The 23164-nt window shown below is 35.4% G+C and overlaps 1 protein-coding gene across 1 annotated transcript in view; it reads right to left on the reverse strand.

Annotated features, from left to right (window-relative positions):
- LOC129445034 (receptor tyrosine-protein kinase erbB-4) overlaps positions 1-23164 on the reverse strand; it is a 200894-nt gene that overhangs the window by 41390 nt on the left and 136340 nt on the right. The window contains 9 exon segments of the mRNA XM_055206118.2: positions 2727-2926; positions 4729-4819; positions 5426-5499; positions 5722-5848; positions 6179-6292; positions 9184-9325; positions 9435-9553; positions 10009-10074; positions 13072-13206. Of these exon segments, the coding sequence (XP_055062093.2) occupies positions 2727-2926; positions 4729-4819; positions 5426-5499; positions 5722-5848; positions 6179-6292; positions 9184-9325; positions 9435-9553; positions 10009-10074; positions 13072-13206 (1068 nt within the window).

The raw sequence follows: 23164 nt of genomic DNA on the forward strand, positions 1-23164 counted from the left end.
ATACAATCCACTCCCAGATGGGCGTGCACAAAGACCGGTGCCAAAATTCAACACTGAAGCAGCGCCGAAGCCAATGAGACAATGAAGTGATGACCAAGACACCAATGGTGAACACCCGCTGGTCATTCTGCGTCAAATCAACTAAATTTTCCTGGATTTTTTTTTTTGGAGAAAGTAATACTAAAATTATGAAGAAAGACAAAATGCAATAGATGAATTAAGGAGAAATCCCCAGTATCAAATGAACATTGTTGGGTGTATGACTCCAAAAACTGCAATCTTTCACGTTTGCCTCTCTATCATCATCTCTGTTAAAAAAAAACTTGCAGCGTTATTTTCTAAACCGGGATGATAAGTTTAACTTCTAAAGAGCTGTCAGAACAAAATACAAGCATCCACACGCGTGATTTAGTAGACAAATCTTCTTTCTGACGTGATGTAATCACAGGATGTATCGCATTGAATCTTAAAGGGGACATATTATGAGATTTTTTTTAAGATGAAAACTAAGTCTAAAATAGGTCTGAGCAAAAGTGTGCCGTTTTGGGTGTGTCATTTAAAATGCAAATGAGCGGATGAAGTGCAACCACTGATCACAATGATGGTGGTTTGTTGCAATTGAAACTAAATTGTGCTGTGAATTATTTTCTCTCTCTCTTTCTCTCCATTCTAAATGGTTGTGCTGTGGTTGGATAGTGCAGATAAAGGGGGCGGTATTACCTTATTCTGACATCACAATAAGGGCCAAATTACAATGACCTATTTTTCACATGCTTGCAGAAAATGGTTTACCAAAACTAAGTTACTGGGTTGATCTTTTTAAAATTTTCTAGGTTTATAGAAGCACTGGGGACACAATTATAGCACTTAAACATGGAAAAAGTCTGAATTTCATAATATGTCCCCTTTAAGTTTGTGTTTGTTATGGGTTCATTTGAAGTCACCATTATTGTGATTAACGTTTCCTTTAGTTAGGCATTCTTCCTTTAACCTTCACTAAACTAATTTTCCTCTTTTAGCAATTATAACATTGTTTTATTAAGACTGTTTGTTCATTGCTTGATGTAGAGGGAAAACTTTTCATAGCATCTGAGATTGGTTAATTATTTTATTCTTTACCAATCATTAAAACATTTGAGCATAAATAAATGATAAAGACAACAATGCAAATACAAACATGCTCTATGAAAGACACTGTTCTGTAAGACTGCTGTAATGCTTTAGTTTGTTTGTTGTTTTTTTTTTGCTTAAGAGAGACATCATAACTTCTGATACAAATCTCAACAAGGGTGACAGTAAATGGTAAGAAATTTGCACAATTTTGTCATGTCACAATGCATGATGGGAGTTATGAATGAGTTTTATACAGTCCTGGTACCCAGCATGCATTGTGGCATGAAGCTTTGTTGTTGATTGTCACCATGATTGTGTTTTATAGGCTGATTGTTGATGTCTCAGTGTGTCTGACTGAAAGCACAGATTAGATTTCGGTGAAAAATTTTACTCTTGAGGCTATATGGATTTCGTGGGGTGGACCAAATATAAAATTATACACTTATATACAGTGATTATTTTTTTGTATGAGAACATTGAATCACAACACGTCTGTTTTCATCATAATTTACATAGTAACAGTTCTAGATTTCATTTCTCTCATCTTCCTGTGTAACAGTTCTAGACTTCATTTCTCTCATCTTTCTCTGCTCTAACAGAAGAGTTTAATTAACACACTGCCAAAATGAGCAGAAAAAAACTAACAATATACTTTAAGACCCAAGTACCCAACTAAGGGAAACACTAATCGGAGCAATGGTGACTAACTTTATTAACCAGATTTACAGCAGTTGTATCGAAGTTAAACTTATCATCCATGTAACTCTGCAAGCAAGTTGTAATTTTGGTTTTCAAACAGAGATGATGATAGTGTTTATTTAACTGTGGGGATTTCATCTATTACATTTAAATATTTTGTCTTTCTGCATTATTTTAGTATTACTTTATCCAGAAAAAGAGTCATCAAAATAAAACATTAAAGACAGGGAAAATTGATTGAAGTTGATTTGACACAGAATGACCAGCAGGCGCCCACCACCAATGTCCCAATCATCACCTCATCATCTCATCAACTCCAACACTGCCTCAGTGTTAAATTTTAACACCAGTCTTTATACACACCCATCTGGGCGTGGATTATATATACACCCACAGTGTGTATTTAACACCGGGGATTTTGCTGTACATTTTAGTCTGAGACTAGGAAAAGCCCTGTCTGTGAAATGCCCCATGCAGTGTTAATTAAGTGATGACTAAAGTTGAAGCAATGTAACATTTCCATCAAAGTTGCCATAATTATATAAACGGTAAAATATTTTATATTTTTATAATTCATGTAATTTTTTTATGATTTTCATTATTACATTAGCAATTCTATAACCGTTTACAAAGAATTTATATGTTTTTCTTTCTTTTATTATATGGCTAACTGGATGTCCTGGGTTGCGTGTTTTACACTACTTTTACGCATTTGGTAGTCATTTTACGAGTACATTTTTAATCAGTATCTGTGATTGAACCCACGACCTTATGTGCTGCTAACACAGAGAAGCATGTGTGTGTTTAATGGTTAATTAAAAAATAAATGGTCCATGCGAGATTATTTTCACTATTGTATAACATTTACATAGATTCACAAGCAAACTTAATAGCATTGTGTGAAATATACTTACTGCACTCTCTGGGGTCTCTGTTGCTTTTGATCAAGACTTTCTGGGTGTTGGTGCGGAAAAGCCTGGTCCAGTTCACCGTGTTGTAGAAACACAACTGACTGTTGTTGGTGATGTAAACGTTACCAGCGCTGATTTCTTTCAAAGACTGAAACTGCAACGAAGAGATCCAGCGCTGTTTCAGGATCAGTAGAGAAATACCACTGAAAAAATAAAAGTGTCATATAGTCATTAAAGAGTTTAGATATTTTCAATGTGCACAAATTGTTTATTAGGTGATGGTTTTACCAGAGATGCACCAATTTATCGACCAATAATCAGTATTGGTCGAAAAAGCATTTTTCACACTATCGGCTAATAGTTTAAAAACAGACGAAAGTCATGGCCAGTGTTGGGGAAAGTTACTTTTAAAAGTAATGCCTACAATATTAAGTTACTCCCAAAAAGTAACTAATTGCGTTACTTAGTTACTTTTCATAGAAAGTAATACTTACGTTACTTTTAAGTTACTTTTCCATAACTTTTTCTTACTTAGCTGAGGTTTGATCTCTTTCAGGCCTTTCAGGTGTTTTTTATGACTGAGAAGTTCTGCATTCAGAAATTGCATATTTCCATCGCAAAAATATCAAGCTCTGGCCTGCCATCTTCGTTTGTGACTCAAAGTGTTCCCGGTCAGGCGCGCAAAGAGTGCGTAATTCTACATGACTACATTATTTTGTTTTAAATCTAATTAATAAACTGAAAAGTAACTTGCATTACTTTTTTTAAAAAGTAACTCAAATATTAATGTGTACATTTATAAGGTAATGCGTTACTTTACTCGTTACTTCAGAAAAGTAATATTATTACGTAATGCATGTTACTTGTTATGCGTTACCCCCAATACTGGTCATGGCCGATATATCCTGTCAATCAAAAGAGAACAGGAAAATTCAATGAATTTGAGTTCTGAGTATAAAAAATTTAAAGAAACATCACTAGTTTAATATTCAATATTAACTCTTTCACCGCCATTGACGAGATATCTCGTCAATTAAGAGAAAACGCTTCCCCGCCAATGACGAGATTTTCCGTCTTTCCGTAATACCACTATTATCCACCAGGGGCCGCAACTTTTTAAACCCGGAAGTATTGCCCTATGGCAAGCTGTTGCATGTCCGTGTCTGTTTTAAAGATCGCTCTGAATGGGATCTCTATGAAAAGTCCGTCACAAAATGGAATTATCTCTGCTTTTTGCTCAAAATGTGGTGTTTTTGCAGAAACCTACCCCTATTCAAAAGCTGATTACAAAAGAACTACTGAAGGTAGGATGAAACGTTTTTTTTTTTTTTTTTTTTTGAAAGCAGAGGGTCTGTTCTTTCATTTGGTATATTGTATGTTTATATATTTAAAGAAGAACATTTTCTGGAAGGCATTAAACTTTGGTGAAAATCATGAAAAACGCTGGCGCTGGCTGGCAACTTTTTTTAAAAACACTGGCGGTGGAAGAGTTAATGGGCATTATATTAATGAATAACATTCAGAAAATGTTATCTTCAGAATATAGTTAATGAAAATTAATATAACCACCAAACTATCGCTATCAACATTGGTATCAGCCGATATCAGTCTGAATAATCACTATTGGCATGGTGGGAAAAATATATCGGTGCATCTCTAGTTTTTACAATGTTTGATTTCAAAGATTTTTTATTCACATTTACCTTGAAACCTTTAGACATTTTTCAATGAAATTAAACATGAAATACTAATGACAAAAATGAGATATGTGAATCTAAGTAGACATAAGTAGCAAGGGTATATTTGTAGCAAGAGCCAAAAATACATTGTATGAGTCAAATACTTAGATTTTCAAATACTTAGTCAATATTTAGATTTTTTGCAACTTCAGATCCCAGATTTAAAATAGTTGTATCTTGGCCAGATATTGTCCTATCATAACAAAAAGACCCTTATGACAGGTTTTATCATACGTTAAAACCTTCACATACAAAAACAGTTTTACCTGTAAAGAGTTCTTCCTCCGATAGTGACTAGGTTAGAAAAGACACCAAGGTCGGTCATGTTCTCTGGCCAAGACTGGATATTCAAGTAACCTTTGAAAAATATTAACAATCAGGAATAATAAATGTACTATTTTTCACTTAATGCCTTTCCATGGCAGTGAACATTGTGAAATTACAACTACCGTCCATCAACATCTGTGCACGTGACTGTGAAACCTATAATGTAAGTTTGTAAGTACTGATTGCAATACATAAAGTATATGAAGAAATGCAGTATCCAATAAAAACAGTTTCAATACCATTAGGTAGGATTTTCTTGGTTGCACACGTTCTTATGATCGATGTTTTAGCGTATCGGAATCAGAAGTAATGTGCGTATAAATGCTGGGCTTGTGCTCGCGACAAAAGTCGTGGTTCTTTCTCATTGCATAGATTTTAATCGTTTCGCCCCATTAACTACAATATCTGCTTCATTCTCTCTAACGTAATAGAAGCTTTCTAACATGACCAAGCACTCAATCTTTTCTAACTTATTAGACAAGAAAAAATACAGAAAGAAAACCATAAGGCATATATAAGGATTCATGAATGATAATGGCATAGGAAACAAACTGAATGCTTGACATCAGGTGTAAATGAACATTTTTACATTTGCATGTGGCTATACAGTTATATAGTAAAATGCCTGCCTCTCACCCGTTATCTCTCTGACTGTGCGAAACACATTTAGTCGTTCAGGATCCAGTGCGCCAATGCCATGATACATGTCTCTGTTATTTCACACATGACAAAAGAGTTAATGCAATAAGTGTTGTGCATTCATACATCATTCAAAACATTATAGACCGTGTCTGTTTATCAAAACCTTACGACCTGCCGGCTCTCCAAGCGGAATTGATAAGCACATAATGTATAAAGCGGTTCAAAAAGAAACTAAAAAGTCATTTGGGATGTTGATGTTGTCAGCCTGAAAGATTTTAAGCATTTCTCACCCTTTGATGCCTGTGATGAGGAAGATGAGGTTACCGTTGATCTTGGTGCAATTGACAAACTTTTCAATGTTGCTGGAATCTACAGTTTGAGCTGTTTGAAGACTCCCAGTGCCTATCCCATCACACACTGAACACAAACAATACAGTACATGTTACAAAATGGACCCTTATGCACAAATTCTTCCAATAATTGGTCCAGACTCGGGACACAATCAACTTGGGCATAAAGCGGTGGGGACATCTCCCACCCGCAAATTACATGAGTAGGGCTGAATAATATTTTAAATGTTGGCAGCCTAGGGACAGCAACTTTCAACCCGGTGGCAAGACAACACCAGCCAAAAAAACAGACCGGCCCACCAGGGAATTCTCCCGCTCCTCCCAATTGCCAATCCGGACCTTACAGTACTACCAAATGCCATTAGATCATTGGTAAATACAGAAGTCTTGATCTTACTTTTTGGGCAGATGTCGGTGCATGGGATGCACATCTTGATGTGATTCTCCTCGACTTCCATCTTGTTGCTCGGACAGGCTCGAACGCACGAGCTGTGATCCACCACAAAGTTATCTGTGCCAAAAACATCAGAGAAGTTTTTTGATAACACTTTACAACAAGTTGAATTCAAAGTGAACAATTTTGTTTTTCAGCATTTCTTAAAGGGACACTCCACTTTTTTTGAAAATATGCTCATTTTCCAGCTCCCCTAGAGTTAAACATTTGATTCTTACCGTTTTGGAATCACTTCAGCCGATCTCCGGGTTTGGCGTTAGCACTTTTAGCATAGCTTAGCACAATCCATTGAATCTGATTAGACCATAGACTGTAAAAAAAGATGGACGACGCCTGTTCACTCTCTTCCATTGGTGAAAAGTGAAGCCGCCAGTTGCCCGATATGGCGCTGACATCTTGGGTCTTGAGTCTGCGCAATAGCGATTTCGGGACCAGTCATGCGCAGTAGTGAGCAGGAAGGGAAGGCGCGAAGTCAAAACCCCGCCCTCGCTCTCGTAGAATGCGCATATCACACGATATCACAGCTGTCACTCATGACGTGACACCACCGTTTTTATATTATTAAATAACTAACTAAACACAAACCTATTTTAAAAACAAACATTTGAATTTACATCAGCGTGATAAAAACTACAGTAAATGACAGAAACCAGCTTCGGAAAAAAGATAATTGAAGTGTAATTAATTTTTTTAGTTGGTCTCAAGTCCCATTGAATAACATGGGGAGGCGGGCTTTATGACCTATACTGGGACCGGTCACTGGGGGGCGATCGAGACGTTTTGGCTTCACTTTTCAGGGCTTGTGCGGCACGCTTGGATTAGACCATTAGCATCACGCTTAAAAAAAATAACCAAAGAGTTTCGATATTTTTCCTATTTAAAACTTGACTCTTCTGTAGTTACATTGTGTACCAAAACCGACGGAAAATTATGAAGTGTGATTTTCTAGGCCAATATGGCTAAGAACTATACTCTCATTCTGGCGTAATAATCAAGGACTTTGCTCCATGTTACGACAGCAAAGTTCTTGATTTTTATGCCGTAATGAGAGTATAGTTCTTAGGTATATCTGCCTAGAAAATCACGACTTTTAATTTTCCGTCGGTCTTACAATGTAACTGAAGAGTCAAGTTTTAAATAGGAAAAATATCGAAACTCTTTGGTTATTTTTTTAAAGCGATGCTAATGGTCTGATCAGATTCAGTGGATTGTGCTGAGCTGTGCTAAAAGTGTTAGCGTCAGACCCGGAGATCGGCTGAATGGATTCCAAAAAAGGTAAAATCAAATGTTTAACTCTAGGGGAGCTGGAAATTGCTTTAAATGTTAGTTAATGACAATACAATTGTTCATGTTAGTTCATTGTGCATTAAGTAATGTTAACTGTTACAACTTTTGGCGTTATAAGTGTATTGGTAAATGCTGAAATTAACATAAACTAAGATTAATAAACAATGTAGAAGTATTATTCATTGGAAGTTGTTAGCTAATGCATATAGCCAATGCATTATTTGGACTTGTGTCATGTTTGCACATCCATACTCATACATTTAAACTTCACACTGCTGCCATACAGATAATTATCTGCATAAATCAAGATTATATGTGACCATTGACCACAAAACCAGTCATAAGAGTCAATTTGGTTCACTGTGTAACTTATAGGCGGATCTCTTGAAAGAAATGCAATATAATATACATAACTACATGATCAGTGGTGTAAAAAAGTCCTTACATAATGAACAGTATTGATTTTATTACATTAGAATAAGCCATTTTTATCTACATACACTCTGGGCCCCCTTAGATGGAAGTCGTTATCATGTTTCTACAGTAGCCCTTAACGGACAAACTGCTCTACAGAGCACATTTCGTCCCTACGTTGTCTCAGACGACGATGTGCTTGTCCTGTGGCGGCTATCATATGCGTTTTGAAATCGAGGGGTGAGCTGTTGGTTGCAATTTGCAATCTCACCACTAGATGCAATTTATTTTAGCTACCTTTAAACAAAAGTTTTTTGTTTTGTTTTGCTTTTCTAATTTTTTTGTAGCTTAAATTAATTAATTGCAACCACTTACCTTTAAAAATTGAGCAAATTTAATGAATATTTTTTTCTGTGTATATTGTCGACTAAACAGCTCTTAAAACTATTTATGACACAGAAAGAATAATATTTCGAATATTGTGCAAGTTTTAAGCTTCATTGCCGTTGACGCGAAATGCATTCTGGGAAACTTGGCTGTCATAAGTCCGCACAAGTCACTACTGGATGCATCCTCGATAAAATAGGTGGATTAAGAACACATCTGGGGATGTTATGTGAACTTGGCTTGATGCGAATTTGGAATTGGAACAGTACTTGGACCGAGACTGATGACGTTTCACAAGTCCACAAGAACACAAGTACAGACAAGAACGCATATTGAGAAACGGCCTAATATACCCATGTGACCTATATGGTCCCGGGTCATATATCCGGTCCACACTATATTTACATTCCACCTACTTTATACTCTTGTATATACATATATATTTTGCTTAAAGGGATACTTCACCGATTTAGCATTCAGCTTTGTATCTGTAGAAACCCGGCAGTATTACTGAATGACCATGTTTCCCTCCATCATTTCCCCCTGAGAGGAGAGATATCTGCATTTTGGTTCTGCAAAAAAGTCCTCCGATGATGCAAAAATCGTCATATTACATCATCGGAGGACTTTTTTTGCAGAACCAAAATGCAGATATCTCTCCTCTCAGGGGGAAATGAGGGAGGGAAACATGGTCATTCAGTAATACTGCCGGGTTTCTACAGATACAAAGCTGAATGCTAAATCGGTGAAGTATCCCTTTAATTCACTTTTATGTGAAGAAAATAAAAAGACAGTACATAAAGTTAACCCTTTCTGTGATCTGCTCCTGTTTTATTTTTACTTTGAATAACCTGACTTACGTGGGCATTTTTTGACGCAGAAGGCTCCGTATGTGTATTTGGCTTTAGGATTGTGCTCAAGCTGGAAGGTTGTTGGATTGTAGACGAATGGTTGAGGACATTGTGTCACACAGGCTCCACTGTCATTGAAGTTCGTACACGCCTGACAACAAACAAAAAACATGTAAGCACATGCTAGATCATCAATTAATCAATAATGAAAAGAAACATTCCAAGACATCAAAGAGATCAAACATAACATAGTGACATACGAAGCAGTCTGTGTCTTTGGGTCCGAAGCAGCCACCTGCACACTCGCGATGACAACAGTTACTGACGTACGGCCCGAAACATCGTCCATCACACTGTTCTGCACAGACCGTCTTTGTTACTGTAATCGCAAAGAAGACCCTCAGCAAAGTTGTAGAGTTTGTATAACTTCACTTTTCTGTAAATATGTCACCAGGACAAAGCAAACCCCCCTAATCTATTATTTGTCAGACAAACTCTACCACCCCCCAATCATCTTTGACGCTCTATGGAGCTGCATCCTCTTTAATTTTACTAAATTACATGGCGAAACCTGAACCTGCCATCTCCTCTCCCTCCCACCCTTTGTATCCGTCGCCCACTCATGAGTGCATCATCACAGGTTGTGTCAAAACGTTTCAGAAGGGACCACCAAAGATCTATCAGTCTTAGGTTCAGAATACTTTGTGGCCTGGTATTGACAAAACAATACATTTATTATGTTACAGTTTTATCATCGCTGCAAGTAAACATAATTCGTCTGTGCATACTGTAAACCAAATCAGAGAGATAATAAATGAAGTTTTAAATACTCACAGCTTTGGCACTGGTCCTCCTGTGGTCCCCAACAGCGACCGTTACAGGACCGATGGCATCTTCTGCCTGTAAAATACACGTCAATGTTCAACTTAAACATCAACACTGTGTTTTTGTTATTTACTCCTGGTAATAATATAACAAGACAACGTTCCCACGCAGCAGATTGAATTTAATTGACTGTTTTGTAATTACTGTGTGAGCAAATCACTTCAGTTACAAGTGATTTTACTGAATAATCTTTACAGTAATTGTTCAATCGGCAGAAATGTGTCATTGGATACAACAAGCCCTCAACATCATACAGACACAATTCAGAAAACTTTGATAAGAAAAAGAAAATATTCAGCAATCAAACAGATTTTATTTATTTAGCATTGGTTAATCTAGTAACACTTTGGGTGTGCAGTATAGCCAATATCTGTATCTGCAATCTCAAAATTATTTGTATTCATTTTGATAAAACCAGAAGTGGGTGGGACTTAAACAGGATGTTTACAAATATTCACAAAAAGCCTGTTTTAATTTTTTATTAAACTAATATGAATGTAAAACTCAAAAATCACATATATATAAATATTTACATTGTAAAAAAAATTCTGTAGAAATTACAGTATTACTGGGTATTACTGGCAGCTGGTTACCAGTAAGTTACTGTAGATTTTACATTTATGTTATTTACTGGCAACAGTTTGTTCAAAGTTAAATGAACATGAAATCTTCCAAAGTATCTTCTACAGTAAGTTACTGGCAACAACTGCATAATTACAGCAATTTTTAAACAATGTATAAAAAGCACCAAATGCCAGCACCTAAAATATTTACGTCGTAATCCTATAAATCTGTTTCAAATCTCCAAGTTAAAGGTGCAGCGTGTAAATCTTAGCAGCATCTAGTGGTGCAAACAACGGTTTAGTCCACTGCTCACCCCTCGCTTTTGAAACACATAGAGAAGCTATGGTAGCCGGCACCGGACAAACATGTCATCGTCGGAGACAACTTAGTAAAAAAGTTTGTCCGTTAAGGGCTTCTGTACAAAAATGGCGGCACAAAATGGCGACTTCCATGTAAGGGGACCCTCTGTGTATGTATAGGTCTCGTTCTAAAGTAATAAACATATAACGGTTTATTATGAAAGGTCTTTATACACCCCTGATAATATAGTTTTGTATATTATTTTGCATTTCTGTCAAAAGATCCTTCTAAAAGTTACACACTGCACCTTTAAGTTTGATTCGTAAGTAAATCGTTTGTTTGAGTTGATTTATTTCAGTGAATTGGTGAATTTTATTATTAAAGTCACAATGGCCTTGTACACACTGCAAACTTTCAGGAGTGACAACCACATTTAAATTCGGAAGTGAATCCCCCAACTGAACGTTCCATGTTCGGAACAAGACTCATTCCCAAAAATGCGATGATTGACGCCTCGCATGCTTATCATTCACAGCTTTGACCAAAATATTATTGCACTGTTATGTTTTGCAATAAACATCCGTCTTGATGTTGTGTGTTGTTTGCATTTATGAGGCTGCTCTACAGAGCCCTGTCTTGCAGTGTTGCCAGGTCCTCGTCTTTTGTGTACTTGCATACTGTTGTGGTGCTTAACCGTTTATGGCTTTTGGCTCAAGCTTTTGGTGTTATTAAAGTAAGAAGCTGTCGGTCCCAATACTTTAAAGAAAATCTGACTTTTTCCATGTTTAAGTGCTATAATTGGGTTCCCAGTACTTCTATCAACCTAGAAAATGTGAAAAAGATCAACCCAGTAACTTTTAGTGAACCATTCTCTGCAAGCATGTGAAAAATTAGGTCATTGAAATGTGGCTCTCCTTATGATGTCATAAGGGGATCTTATTATAATAATACCGCCATTCATCTGCACTATCCAACCACGGCACTGCCATTTAGTGCAGAGAGAAAGAGAGAGAGAAAAAATAATTGACAGCATAATTGAGTTTGAATTGCAACAAACCGCCATCATTGTGATCAGTGCATTTCATCCGCTCATTTGCATTTTAAAGGACACACCCAAAACGGCACATTTTTGCTCATACCTACAAAGTGGCAATTTTAACATGCTATAATAAATTATCTGTATGGTATATTGAGCTAAAACTTCATATATGTGCTCTGGGGACACCAAAGATTTATTTGAAATCTTAAAAAATGTCCCCTTTTAAGTAAAGCATTTGGATTTATTTCTGTGTATTATTGGAATTTTTCATTTTCGCTGTACTTTTCGTGCAAGATCTGGCAACACTAGTCAGCAAACGCTTGTGCCTCTCTCATTTTCTGCAGAAGACTTTTTCCCCTACTAGGCATTTATTTTTTTCAAAAGAGAGACCTGTCATGTCCATGCACGTTTAAATACTTCTTTAACAAATAGTTGTTCAGTTTGGTTATATACACACTATGCAGAGTTTCTGTAAATGCGGTTGTAACTACCTGCATTTTGCATAAGTTAATTTGGTTGTAGAATGTGGTTTTCAGTCCCGTAAATGTGACGTAACGATTATCTCATTTCTACTGTGGTGACGTATATTCAAGGGAAACGGCTTCTAAAAATGAGAAACAATGTACGGCAGGACTTGAATTTATCCATCGAGAATTGATTGGATCATTGGAAGTTCAGTCATGTTGATATTTGCTAATCACTGTGATCTTTTCCCTGGCCCCGCCCTCGCCTCCTGCCATTACTTGTGACCGTAAGTAAAGAGAGATCATTTTGAGGAGGGGAGGAGATTTGCACTTTTGATTAAAGATTATGAGAGCACATAAATAAAAAACAAATAATGAAGTCTTCATTATTTGTTTTTTTATTTTTGTGCTCTTATAATCTTCATTATGAAGCTCACAAATAAGTCATGCCACAATATTACAAAAATGTTTTTAATTTGATTGTGACTTTAAGCAGCCTAAATGATTCATAAACCCAAACAAATGATTCACTCACAAATCAGTCATAACTTAAATTCAAACCAGCCTGACAGACAAAAGTGTAAATGTGAAGTATCTTTGATTTATCATTGTCTGATTCTAATTCTTCTCATCTCATCTACTCACATGTGTTTCCACTGCTGTTGGCAGGAACCACCAGAAGTTCAGACCGTGGGTTCTTGATGATGTCATGCCAGTGGATGGTGTCAGCGTGGCACAAGAACTTGTTCTGATCCACATACACACCTCCATTCAAGATTTCTGTACAGTCAGAATATAAACAGAAGCTGAATTAGGAATCATAACCATTTCTGGATAGGTCGGTGAGAAAACATTTGAGGTCACCTTCGGGATTCTCGTACTGTTATAAAACCAGTTTATGAAATAAGTGTAATGAAAATAATCTCTCTTATAAGAAGAGGATTTAAGAATGAAAATCACTCCAATCCCAATAAAAGTTAAGCTGCTTAAAAAAGATCAGGCAAGATTATGAATATTTGTGTCCAAACAGATTGAGAACATATGCGTGTGTGTGGAATAGTTATAATTATCTTCATGGAAGAAAACAGGATTGATAGACACTGCTTTACTTATAAAACTAAAAGACTAATTTTTAGAAAAGGTCCGGTCTGTTGCTTTAATAAAGAAGACATTTTATACTCTAAAACATCACAAATGTATTGTCTGGTTCTGTCTGGTTTATTAAATAAAACCACAGACATGTTTTGTTAACATAGTTCAAACTCATTTTGTCTCAAAGAAAAACAAATAGAAATGTTAATGAAGCAAAATTATTACTCAGACTGCCCTTCATGAAGAACTAATGTAACTAATGAATTAAATGGCTAGACAGTGGTGCAGTCAACCTACCTAATAGATTATGTAAAAGTCTTAGCCTTATAACTATAATACCCTTCAGCCTTAGTAAAAATCCATTTCATTTGTTTTATTTTTATCTACATTTATGAATTTGGCAGACCCTTTTATCTGAATATTTAAAGCAAATAAAATATTGCAATACGTAATTTTTTGTTAAAAAATAAACAAAAAATAGTTACTGAGCAAGGACATAAAAAGATTATAATAATGATTTATAATTTGAGCTGTCAGGTTGGATTTTGTGAGAAATGACAGATGTTTTTCAACAAGCGAAACAACCTGCAATTTAATGTTTCAAACAAAGATGGCGATATAGAGTGAAAATTACAGATTTCAGTTGAAGGGCACCTATTTCATTGCTAAAAAACAACGTTATTTTGTGTATTTAGTATAATACAATGTGTTCACGTGGTTTATGGGTCGAAAAACACATTATTTTCCACATACAATACATTTTTGTAGCTCAAGATATACTGCTTTCGTCAAGTATACAAAGTAACATTTGTAAAAATTAGTCATTTCAATTAATTCACTGATTGATAACCTTTACATTGCCATTAAAGTGAACTTACTAAACCTAAACACAAGAGCCTGATAAAAAAATGCTTGTTTACAAGAAAACATGTTAGATGCACTTAGAGGGTTTTGCATCTAAAATATTCAAGTGCAGATATCAAATACTTGCAAGCTTGGCGAATTTATAAAGTATTTTTATTTTGTTTTAAATTACAATGGATTATAAATTGAATTGCATTTGCAGATTTAAAAACTCCATAGTGGATCTTTGGCTAATGAGAAACAGGTTTATGGGCTGATCATTTAATTCACCAAGCTATTTCAACATGTTTGCACACCGTCAGTAAAAAAACTGAGTCTTATTCACAAACCGCCCAGCTTCTGGCCCTGATCCTGTTTAATCTCACTGCACTGGTCAATGGGGATATTTTAAGACAGAAATTGACCAGCTTGGCAAGATTAATGGCCAAAAGTTTAACAGTTATTTCCAAGATGTTTCAACTTGACAATGTTTTACTTGCTTTTAGTTAAGGATTGACAGTCTCTTTCAACACTCGCAAGGCAATGACAGTTTGATGGAAAGGTCAACAATGTGATTGAAGCAACATACATTTTTAAAAAGTCACTTTTGACTTTCACAGCTGGAAACTCATGATCCTTTACACATGATTTGCAAGAACAAGAAATGTCATACATTTAAATGAGAATGATAAATAACTATAAGATATTACGAGCGATTGAGTGCCTTTGATGTCAAATTAATTGTAAAAAAAGGAGTAAACATTTATATTTTAAAGTCATCTGAAAGTAAACAACTAATTGCAGCCATTGTCAGCAGAAACTTTAACTTTATTTGTCCATAATTAACTATTTTTAAAAACTATTTTGTATTTTGGTTCTTTTATTTATTATTTTAATTTTGTCCACATTTCTGACTATTGTGAGGCCAATTAGAAAAGTAACTGAAGTGCAGAAGGAATCGTCCGTGGAGCCAGAGGCGGCCGCCGCGGTATCAAACTTCCGCCCAAACGCTCGCGCAACCATCAACCACGCCAATCATAACGACACGCACGCATGATATCAGCATGATAACAACTACTTGAAAGGACCAAAACCATCTTTCGGAAACTTTTATTGGAAGTGTAAATATTTTTTTATTTAGAGCAGCGTCCCATTCGTTTTAACGGAGAGGGCGGGGTTTATGACTTGTACTGCAGCCAGCCACCGGGGGGTGATCAAAGAGCCAGAGGCTTCACTTTTCAAGGCTTATGAGGCACACCCGTATAAATATGGAGAGAAATTAATGTGCAATACGTTTTGACCGCAACCATGCACTCTTAGGCCTAGTCCACATGGACACAGGACTTTTTCCTCCAAAAAATCCCGTCCAAAAAGATATCTCTGCCCTCATGAAAAAGCAAAAACACGGTAACAAGTGCTGTCAAGAGCATGCCACACCAGCAGGCGGTGATAAAACCCAAATCGTAAAGCCACCTTGGCCAATTAGAAGCCTAACAAAAGTCATAACCCCCCCCCCCGGGGTTTTACTGTCTACAAGACAACACTGCAACCGGCGTATAAAAGTCACGGTTGTAAAAATACCCGTGTCCGTGTAGACTAGGCCTTAAAATGGCTGGGATATTTTTAATCCATGCTGGGTAAATATTGGACAGAACACACTGCTCAGTTAAAAATGACCCAATGTTGGGTTGTTGTTATGCAACCATGGGTTTTAACTCCTTCCCCACCAATAAATCGTCAATTAAGAGAAAACACCAATGACGAGTTTTTCCTGCAATCTGTATTTATCTACCAGGTGGCGCTCTTACCCAAATTATAAAATCTGGAAGTATTTCCTTAGGGCAAGCAGTTCAAACTATGTGTTTTGATTATTGCCCTGTATCTGATCTCTATTAAAAGTCTTTCACAAAAACACAATTATCTAAAATGTGTTATTTTTGAAGAAATGTACCCATAGTTGAGAGGTGATAAAAGAGAACAAATAAAGGTAGGATGAATTTTTTTTTTTTTTTTTTGAAAGCAGAGGGTCTGTTCTTTTATTTAATATATTGTATGTTTATATATTTAAAGAACAACATTTTCTGGAGGGCATTAAACTTTGGTGCTGGCTGGCACCTTTAAAAGAGTTAATAACCCAGAATTTGGTCAATTTTAACCCAGCGCTGTGTTGTGTCTAATATTTACCCAGACTGAGTTAAAAATAACCCAGACATTTGTTAAGTGTGCAGATGTCAAGCGGGTTTGGAGAATAAATGAATGGAGTAATGTGCCATTGCCAATTATTGTTTATTAGATAGAAAACGGCAGGAAAATATTGTTCATTAACGCACAGTTGCAGCATCTGTTAAAATGTCTTATATAATAAAAATATAGCTTTCTTCAAATTTGTCTCAAACACAATCGGGTTTTGTTAGAGGCGAATTCAATAACAAAACCAAATTAAAACACTTCAAAGCAAAAACTACTTAATAAAGTAAATTAATCCTCATTTCATATGTCTCCGGTCATATATATGACATATATACCGGACTATAACACAATTGTAAAAATCACAAAGGACAGATAATACCTCAAACATTTTAAAGTCCCCTTGAAATCAAAACTGACAATACTGATTTTTAGTGGAATATTGCTGTGTTCATTATAAACAATTTATCCATGCAGTCATCATTACTTTTTTAAAATTCATGTGCCTTCATAAACTTTAATTAAAATCATTCTCAGATGACATCAGCTTGAAGGCTTGGGCGGGGCATCCGGTAACCCCGCCCCCTCCAACTGTCAGTCTGCTGCGAGATCCATTTCTGAATGAAACGCCTACTTTTCTATATCCAATTTATATCCAATCAATTCACAGTGGAAAACACAAGCCATGCCCACTAGTTTCCTCATTTAAATACGTCATAATCGTGATTGCGACTTTCTGTTCACAGGAATTTTAATGTCTGATAAGACAGTGATTAAACTACTCACAGTGCAGATTTATTGCTTCGTCACGGGCTTCCCCATATTATCCATCAGAATCAAAATATTATGCAATTTTTTTTACATTAAACTGATTTAAGATATAGTTTCTGGTGCAAATTTTCAAAGCAACACATCCACACAACTTCTCCTCGGTGGCTTTGAAGTGATGTTGATCTACAGCTCTCCATCGCTGCTGCTCTCCGTCATTCAGCCCCCGTCTACATTCCTGACTCGTCCCATTATTCAGTCACACAGGGAGAGGAGTTTGGTTTGTGGTGATAGCACGGAGCCCAGAAATCACATCCAGCACAACAACAACAGCAGGGTCTCATGAGGATGGACTGGGACGGTTGGTGGAGCGGTGATATGGCTGCCATCATGTCAAGGGCTCCACATTAGACGCGGGTGAAAACAGAAACTCCACTGAGCTTGACAAAGCAACATATTTTTGTCCTTATTTTGCAATTTGTGTTTAAAATGATTATTGTCAAATTTTATTTTCGTTCCAAAATTCTTATGAAGAACGGCAGACAAGGCACTGAAATTATATTACCAAATAAATGCAATAAAGAGTAAGCCGTATACAGAACACCCACCTAGTTTACATCTGATTTAGTTTTTTCTGCATTTGCTAATGAGAAATGAAAATAGGCTGATACATTAGGAACACCAATGTTATTAAATCACCCAGTAAATAGTATTTTGCTGACGAGGAGTCCAATTTTACAGGGAAATATTTAAAAAAAATAAAATTATGTTTGAAGCTGTGAGATAGTTTCAACATCTTTCAGCACATAAAGATGATATTGGATGTATTATTAATGTAAACCCGTTCCTCTCACAGTCGGAGCCGAGTTAGATGTTACTTTCTGTAGACACGTCCTTTAATTTTAGCTTTTCCATGTAATGTCTACTTTCTCATTATAGTATGAGTTTTTATTGTGAATTACATTATAGTGTATTATGAATACATGGCTTATTCTCAAATATATGCCTTTTACACAATACATAAAGAATAGTATTTTTTTTGACATATTTTGTAACGATGCTATAATGGGTCTGCAAAGCCTTGCATTGCAATTTTGTTCTGATATAAAAATGACCGTAAGTTAGTGTCAAGTGAAATGTATGTATTTCGAGGACCCCATTTACATTACATTTACATTTATGCATATGGTTGATACTTTCATCCAAAGGCATGCATTTTTATCAGTTTGCATGTTTTCTGGGTATCGAACCCACAACCTTCTGCAATGCTAATGCAATGCTCTACAGAAACACCCATATTAATACTATTTTAAAATCTTTTGTGGTAAAATGTTTTCAGACAGTTTCCTTGGGTCAAGTAACCGTCAACATCTATAGTTTTTATCAGCAAAATGTCAGTCAATGTTTCATCTCTATTAATTTGAGGAAACAAGAGTAAATAAAAAGATATTTATCGTAACATCTTCCAACTTTCAAGATCAGCCGGGATTTTAAAACTGCTCTCTTGCTGCACATCTGTGATCAAACGAGAAAAAATGGAGCTTGGGTTTTGAAAATCTTTGTCGATTCGGAGTGCCACTATACAAACTACTCGCTTTCAAGGTCTTTCAAAGGCATTCTGATCCTTCAGGGACTCAACTGTATATAAGGTCTTTAAAAAAAGTGTAGCAGCCTGAATGCCGCTCACAGAATTCATTTTTATCCCATTGATCTTCTACCAGGAATAATGCTGCTAAAAAACAGCTATTTTTGTGATGAAGAGACCATCTGTTCACCTACTGGCATGGCCTTAGGCAACAATGATCATGTGAGCAATCAGCACTTTAAAGAATGAATTTTGGTAATTACTGATATTTCCTAAAAATAACTTGGTGAAAAAACTACTTTTAGTAAATGCAAGGTACACGTCACCTAGCTTGAACACACACACATGGCCACACAACATAAAAGTCAACAGCAAGATGTACTCTTTAACTCTTATGGGTTGTTGAGGCCATTTTTTTTAATGTCTTAATTTGGCTACAACTTTCTTTGTGTTTCAGTAAATAGAATGATTTTTGATGACAAATCTTATATTGACACATAATGCTTTGACATTTTTCAAAAACTCTACAGAGTAAATTTATTACCCCTTCGGCCTGTTCGGTTACAAAAAAGCCACGAAATTAAAAGGCTGGAAAATTTTATCAGATTAATATATTTTTCCAAAAAAAAAAAAATCATAAATCTGTTCATCACCAGTACTAATCACAACTACCAAATGATTACCAAATTTCGAATGATTTAACTTTTTAATTGCCAAGTTCATAAGTGGTGTCACTGATTTGATGAAAAAAAAGTGATTGTGGACTGGATTTTTTTAAACCTGCAGTCTTGGGCTTTTCAAAGATTGGTAAAAACATTGGCTTGATGCATTTTTAGTTTTTGTGCAGCATCAGTTTTTACTTTTTTCTCCCTGATTTACTGTTTTGCCCCATTGGCTTCCATCATAATGACATTTTTTGATTGCAAAGCCATGACACCATATAATCATGAAAAAACACACTCAAATGTAAAAAGTATTAACAGGCACATATTATGCAAATCCAGTTTTGGTGTTGGTGTTTGGACATAAATTTGTGTTGGCAGCCCTACAATGAAAAAATCCACCCTCTCCTTCTTTTTTAATCCCCATTAAAACAAAACAGTTTCATTAAACATGCTGTTTTGATTCTGTTGTTATTGTGACATCACACTGATGAAGCCCCGCCCAGGGTCACTGACTGGTTAATTTTCCCAAAAGCTTTCCTAATGTTTATGTTAGCACATTGTAGCGCTAATGCAGCTAAGTATTGTCTCAGACTGTATGCACAAGAATCAGATCTATTTTTTACCGAAAATGCTCACTGTCTGTTGGTAAGGAAGGGCGGAGTTGCAGCTCATTTGCATTTAAAGGTACACACGATAAAACAGCAATTTTTTGCTCCATCCCAGATAGGGGCATTTTGACTTATATTACATCTTGTAAAAATATCATATGTGCCCTTTAAGGACATTCTCATGTTATGGCATATCTGCTTCTTTGATGTTTAGCAAACAATTTCATACCTAAACAAAATCTGAACAATCATGTAATGGCACCCTGCAAGAATTCACAATAAAGCTGTTTAATGTCTTTTAAATTTTATAAGTTTGACTAACTAATAAAACTGTAAAGTGGTCAGTGATCTGTGTGCACTTGCTGATTCTTTCTAGTGTTTTATAAAGCATTAAAGTGTATTATAATTTACTGCCATTGTATTAAATCCACTGAACTGGATATTGATTAACTCATCTCCCTTTGTGTTCTGAAGAAAAAGAAATTCATGAAGGTTTGAAGTGACATGAGGGCGAATGGTGACAGAATTTTTTATTTTTGGATGAACTGTTTCTTTAAGCCTTTGGGATGTGTGAATGTGTGTGTGATTGTTAACTGAATCAATCAATGAACATATGTGATATTGTGAGATAATGCATTTAAATGATGATCCAAATTGAGAGATGGAGATTAGGAATTAGCAAGAATGTGTAATGCAATAGCTGACAATAGAGAATAACAGACTTAGAAACCCCAAAAAAACTTAGCAACTGCATAACAACGCTCTTGCAACCCTCTGCAACTGTAAGACACTTTTATCTCTATTTGGTAAGTTGTAAAAGACACTATTTACTCAATTTCATACGTGACTAACGCAAATTTTTCGTGCGAATGAAGCTTAAAATGTTCAAGCGTCCAACTACGTGCAATAGCTCAATTTATTTGTTTAATTTGCATCTAGCGTGAATGCACAGGTGGGCCTATTGTTTGAATAGTAATGCCACTTTTTGCTTGTTAAAAGATCTGTAATACATTTTAGATCAATCCTATTTGTATTCCAATCATGTTAGTTCTAATATTTATATATTCCCTGCCCTTTCTGCTATTATATTCATGATAAAATATAAATTGACCATTTAATGCAATGAGGATTGATCTAACTAATGCCTCTGTTGTTTACCCAGCATTCAGCTGTACACACACACACACACACACACACACACACACACACACACACACACACACACACACACACACACACACACACACACACACACACACAGTCAGCAGATGGAGAGAGAATGACAGTTCTCCAGACTGAGCTCAGCGAACTGGCACTGTTTCAAATAGACAAAAAACCCTGAAGCCTGTGGATGTGTGTTTTCTAAATGTCATTAAAAGGGGAACAATTATTTGTAATCCAGTCTGTGTAGACACAGCTAAAGTCATTTTTTGTGTGATTTACTATTTTGTATGTTAAATCATCCTACATAATGGAAACGAGAATTTCGCCAAAACTCCCAAAGATCGCAAAAAATACAATACAAAAAAGTTATATATCTGCAATGGAAACAAGAATTTCGCATTTACAGGTCACCTGGTGTACGTAAAAGTCACGTGATCATTCTTTAAAGGCACAAATTTACATATACTTTCAAAAAACACTTCATATGTAGCCGCTCCACTTGCCATTAATGCTTGGATAACATGCTTCTTAAAATAAAAATAATGGCTAGTGCAATGATTGTAATATCTGCAATCCTTTCAACATCTGTAGACGTTTGGAATGACTTTATGAAATTGGTAACACCTAAAAATGTAAGCTTTATTAACTTAAAATGTTCACTTCCCTGCCAGTTGTTTTGAAAAAAAGTTTCCCGCCAGCATTTTTTTTTTTTTTTGTGATTTTCACAAACATTTCACAAAATGCCTTCCAGGAAAATGTTCTCCTATAAATAAATAAACATACAAATATATCAAATGAAAGGTGAAGGTTGAAATAATTGCATTTTTGTAAAAGGAATTTTGTTAGAGATCAGATTCAGAATGATTATCAAAACATACACGTTTAAAATTTTTACATTTGTAAAATTCGTTTTTGCTTCAGTTTTTAAAAAATTGGATAAGAGCACCATCTAGTGGATAAAGGTAGAATAACAGATTACCGTAAAAAGTCATCAGAAAAGTGTCATTGGCAGGAAAATGTTTTTCTTAATTGACGAGATACCTTGTCAATGGCGGGGAAAGAGTTAAAGTAAAAAATAAAAATATATATATTTAAAAATATTACATGTTAGGTGTTACCAATTGAAGTAATAACTTAACTCAACATTAACTTCAAGTTAAAACATTCAAGGTAAAAAAATTTTTTTTTAAATTATTTCAACTGGTAACACCTACACAAATAAGCTTTAGCAACTTACATTTGGTCATTTAAAGTGAGAAAATTTTAGTTAAAGGGATAGTTCGGTTAAAATGATATTAAACCCATAATTTACTCACCCCGAAACCGTCCGAGATACATATGTCCATCATTTTCAGACGATGACAATTTCAGATATTTTAGATAATGTTTTAGATCTTTCAATTAATTAAATGTGAAGTTATGTCCAAAAAATGTGCATCCATCCTTCACAAAATTAATCCAAACGGCTCCAGGATGATAAATAAAGGTCTTCTGAGGGTAATCCGCACAGTGTTGTTGTAGAAATATCCATATTTAAAACTTTATAAACGAAAATAACTACCTTCCGGTAGCGCCGCCATCTTAGACTCCTCTGCCAACTGAATTAATTATTCAAGTTAATTTAACTTTCACTATAGGATAAAACATTTAAGGTAAAAATAAAAAATACTTCAATTGGTAACACCTACAAAATGTAAGCTTTTTCAACTATCAATTTTAGTTAAAAATATTATATTTTTAGGTGTTACCAATTGAAGTATTTTTTTTAAGTTAATCCTTCCTTTACTTTTTACAGTGTAACACTGGTTATTAGAAAAGCTGTAATT

This window comes from Misgurnus anguillicaudatus, chromosome 3, assembly GCF_027580225.2.
Source record: "Misgurnus anguillicaudatus chromosome 3, ASM2758022v2, whole genome shotgun sequence".
Classification (NCBI taxonomy): Eukaryota; Metazoa; Chordata; class Actinopteri; order Cypriniformes; family Cobitidae; genus Misgurnus; species Misgurnus anguillicaudatus.